The sequence below is a fragment of the Camponotus vicinus genome, unplaced genomic scaffold (assembly GCF_025532165.1).
Source record: "Camponotus vicinus isolate PSW18456_S1 unplaced genomic scaffold, iyCamVici1.0 SCAF_11, whole genome shotgun sequence".
Taxonomy (NCBI): Eukaryota; Metazoa; Arthropoda; class Insecta; order Hymenoptera; family Formicidae; genus Camponotus; species Camponotus vicinus.
Genome location: NW_028141947.1, coordinates 3,151,169 through 3,154,746, shown reverse-complemented (window position 1 = coordinate 3,154,746; position 3,578 = coordinate 3,151,169). Strand labels below are relative to the sequence as shown.

Below are 3,578 nucleotides of genomic sequence, written 5' to 3'. Positions count from 1 at the left end.
ACTCAATTTTAGTGCAAAATAATTTCATATATATAATATTTCACAATCTGTTTTTCTATTTATTTACAATTTTTGATACATTTTTTATCTTGGTTAATGTACGAAAACAGATACTTGTATTGATAAGTCCTTTTGAAAAAATTATAGTCGTTATATAATTATATAGTCGTTATATTCATTTGTTATCGGCAGGATATTACCGAGTCAATTACGATATCGAGAACTGGCGAAGAATTGCAAGTTATCTAAATTCTAAAAATTATATGAAAATACATGTTTTGAATCGTGCCCAAATTATCGATGACGCTTTCCACTTAATGATAACAAATCAACTTAATTCCTCTGTATTCTGGAATATTACGAAATATCTATCACGAGAAACAGACTACGTGGCATGGTATCCTATGTTCAAAGCTTTGGAATATCTGTCCAATATCTTTCTATTTCAGGAAAAAGTATATTTTAATATCAAGGTAATAACAAATATTATAAACAATGTCAACAGTGATGTATTGAAGATACTAAAACGCTTCAAACATATTACTTATTACACATATTAATATTGTGTGCATTTATAACAATAATTATTAAGTGCCTTCCAAAAAGATACATACAATAAAATACATGTAAAAAAATTTGATTACGCTTCACAAATATATTTTGGATAAATGATAAGTATCTATTTGTAAATTAATATTTAAATAGAGTATGTACTAATTATAAAGAGTTGAAGAGGAAAATGGAGAAAATTTGAATATTGTTACCATTTATTCACAATATGATATTCATAATGATGATTTAAATATCATTAATTTTTAGATAGAAAATTAGTAGGAAACATATATGTATATTAGTTATGTGTGTGTTTACTACACAAACAGTTAAAAAGTTATTAAATTATATTATACATATAATGTCTACATGTATGTCTATATGTTTACAATATATGCATTTCTGTATGTTTTGTGATATGAACATGTTGTAAGCATGTGTGAATGTGCACCTAAGAAAAATACAAATTTGTGTATAAATATGTAATTTGTGTAAAAATATAAATATGTGTATAGATATGTATATAATAATAAGTATAGCTATATAATAGATATCTTTATAAAAAGAAATTTAAAGCTTTTTACCAAGACAGAACGTTCTTAATAATCTTATAAAATCATGTAAAATACATTTGCGCAAGATATCTTTCTGTATGGCAAAATATAATACAAGTAATATCGAAAAATATAAAATTTATATCAAGTAACAATATATATACATATAAATATATATATACATTTATATATTTAGGTGAAAATGCGAAACTTATTATACGATTTGCTTGATAAACTTGAATACAATGAAGTTTCTAATGAACACGATCTTATAAAGAGTTTAAGAATGGAGGCTGCGAAATGGGCATGTAATCTTGGTGGTCGTATATGCATAGAAAAAGCCAAACGTAATTTGAATCGACATCTCGCTGATCCCGAAATAAACACGTAATTTTTTCTGTATATTCTCGGTTATTTTTTAATTTAATTGTTTTGTAGATACATGTACAATGTTTATTACATTATTTCATCAAAATTTAAATTTATTAGATTATATTATGAAATTATAATTTGTTAAATTATTTGAAAATATAAGATTAATATGTGCAAAACTTTTATATCAGAATTTGTTTTTTGTTAAATCTCGTAGGCTTTTACCATGGTGGAAAGAATGGACATACTGTCAAGGTTTAAAAGTATTGTACTATTCTCTTAGCAATGAAGATTCTCCTTGGTGGGGAGTATATCGTCTGGGAAAAGAAAAATTTAAACCTAAACTTTTAAAATTTCTCTCTTGTCCTGAGGATTCACAATTTATCAAAGATTATTTAAATTTAATAAAAAATGATACTACAACATCGATTATGTTTTTAAAAGATTTTTCCGATCAAGATTATATTAATTATTTTCTTTTAACTATCGCAAAGCATGCAAGGAATCCTGTAGTTCTAACTTTCATATTACACAATCTTGAGAATATAAAACCTAAGTAATACAGTTTTCTCTTCGTAAATATATATCTATCATTCAACAATTTATGTGTGTATCAATAAATTTATTATTTTATTGTTACAGACAAATAAGCGAGTATGCAACATTTGCTGTAATTATTAATCATGTGTATTCTATGAAACAACTCGAAAAGGTAAACATTGCATGTGCTTATACAGGGTGGCCCCGGACGTTCCGGCCAGACTTTGAGATCTTATAGGAAATTTTATTCTGAACAAAAAATTTCATATAAACATGGGTCGAAAAATGTTTCGTTAAGAAGTTATCGCTCAAAAATCTCTCAAATCATGATTATTTTACACATTTTTCCAAATATCACGGAAAATATGTGTCTTTTAACAAAAAGTATCGAAACAAAAGTTGTAGAAAATTAAATTATCTTTCAAATGAGATGAAAATGATTGTTGTACGTTCCACAGGCGCGTGTTCGGTTATTTTATAAGAGCGGTGTTCTCGAAACTTCTGGAAATTTTGAGAACGCGATGTCGAGTCGTGAGGAGGTGACTTTTATTGTTTTGTATTAGAACTTGGCTGTCGTTCGAGTTCTTAAATTTCTGACTGTTTGCATAGTAGAAAGAATACATACAATAGTCAAATTCTCATACCCGTGTTACAGATTTTATCGCGATTGATTTAACGCACAAGTTAATGCAGAAGATTCGCTTTGAGACTGTGCTTAATGATATTTTGAACAGTATTGTTTAAATCAATTATCATAGGAGAATGAAAGGAAGACTAGAAGGTGAAAAGAAAATGAAATAAAAAGAAACTTAACAAATTATTTGAAACTTATAGAGTAACGAATAGTTAAGAATAACTTCTTAAGGAAGCATTTTTCAACCCATGTTTATATAAAATTTTATGTTCAGAATTAAATTTCCTATAAGATCTTAAAGTCTGGCCGGAACGTCCGGGGCCACCCTGTATATGTGTAAAATAAATAATCATGATGCGACATCAATTTATCATTAAATATTGTTGTTCAATATCATCAAAATAATCTGTTTTAGATAAACGACTTCCTAACAGATAAATTTATTAATGTAACGCAAGTTGAATTAAATGAATATAAGAAGATAAATTGGTTTTCACATATGGAAGAGAAAGATTGGAAAGTAAAGGTAAATTTTATGAATACCATTATACTAATATATATTCCGTTTTTAATCGTTGATATTTTTTGTTTTCATATAGAATATATTAATATAGTCACAGTATCTCAAAGCGACAAGCAAAAATTAATGTTATCTAATTTCTTTTATAAAATTACCCTATTTTTATTTCTAATTTCCAAAAGGATACTGTTTTTAAAATACGCTAATTAAAAATAATAAGAAACACATTTTGTATCCTGAAAATTGGACTACTTTCAAACCGCTGAAACTTGTCGAAAAATCATCGTAGATAAAAAATTAAAACAGCATTTTGAAGCTTGAAGTTTCAACTTTAACGCGCAGTTGGTGGTTTCTTAAAATTTTTTTATCTTCCTTATTGCTTCCTTTATGCGTTTGGAAGAAGGAC

At 26.7% G+C, this 3,578-nt stretch overlaps 1 protein-coding gene across 1 annotated transcript; it reads left to right on the top strand.

Annotated features, from left to right (window-relative positions):
* Positions 1 to 263: 263 nt before the first annotated feature.
* Positions 264 to 2,581, top strand: LOC145961759 (aminopeptidase N-like). The gene is made up of 5 exons (XM_083082221.1): positions 264 to 473; positions 1,303 to 1,493; positions 1,696 to 1,746; positions 2,121 to 2,190; positions 2,477 to 2,581. Exons 1-5 carry the CDS (start codon positions 264 to 266, stop codon positions 2,579 to 2,581), a joined length of 627 nt encoding a protein of 208 aa, XP_082938347.1.
* The last annotated feature ends 997 nt before the right edge of the window (positions 2,582 to 3,578 follow it).

What these genes read in the sequence shown, in the direction of transcription:
- LOC145961759 (XM_083082221.1), top strand. Translation starts at nt 264, where the DNA reads ATGAAAATACATGTTTTGAATCGTGCCCAAATTATCGATGACGCTTTC. An exon ending in GCTGATCCCGAAATAAACAC is followed by an intron (nt 1,494 to 1,695) that starts GTAATTTTTTCT and finishes TAAATCTCGTAG; the next exon opens with GCTTTTACCATGGTGGAAAG. An exon ending in TGTCAAGGTTTAAAAGTATT is followed by an intron (nt 1,747 to 2,120) that starts GTACTATTCTCT and finishes TTATTGTTACAG; the next exon opens with ACAAATAAGCGAGTATGCAA.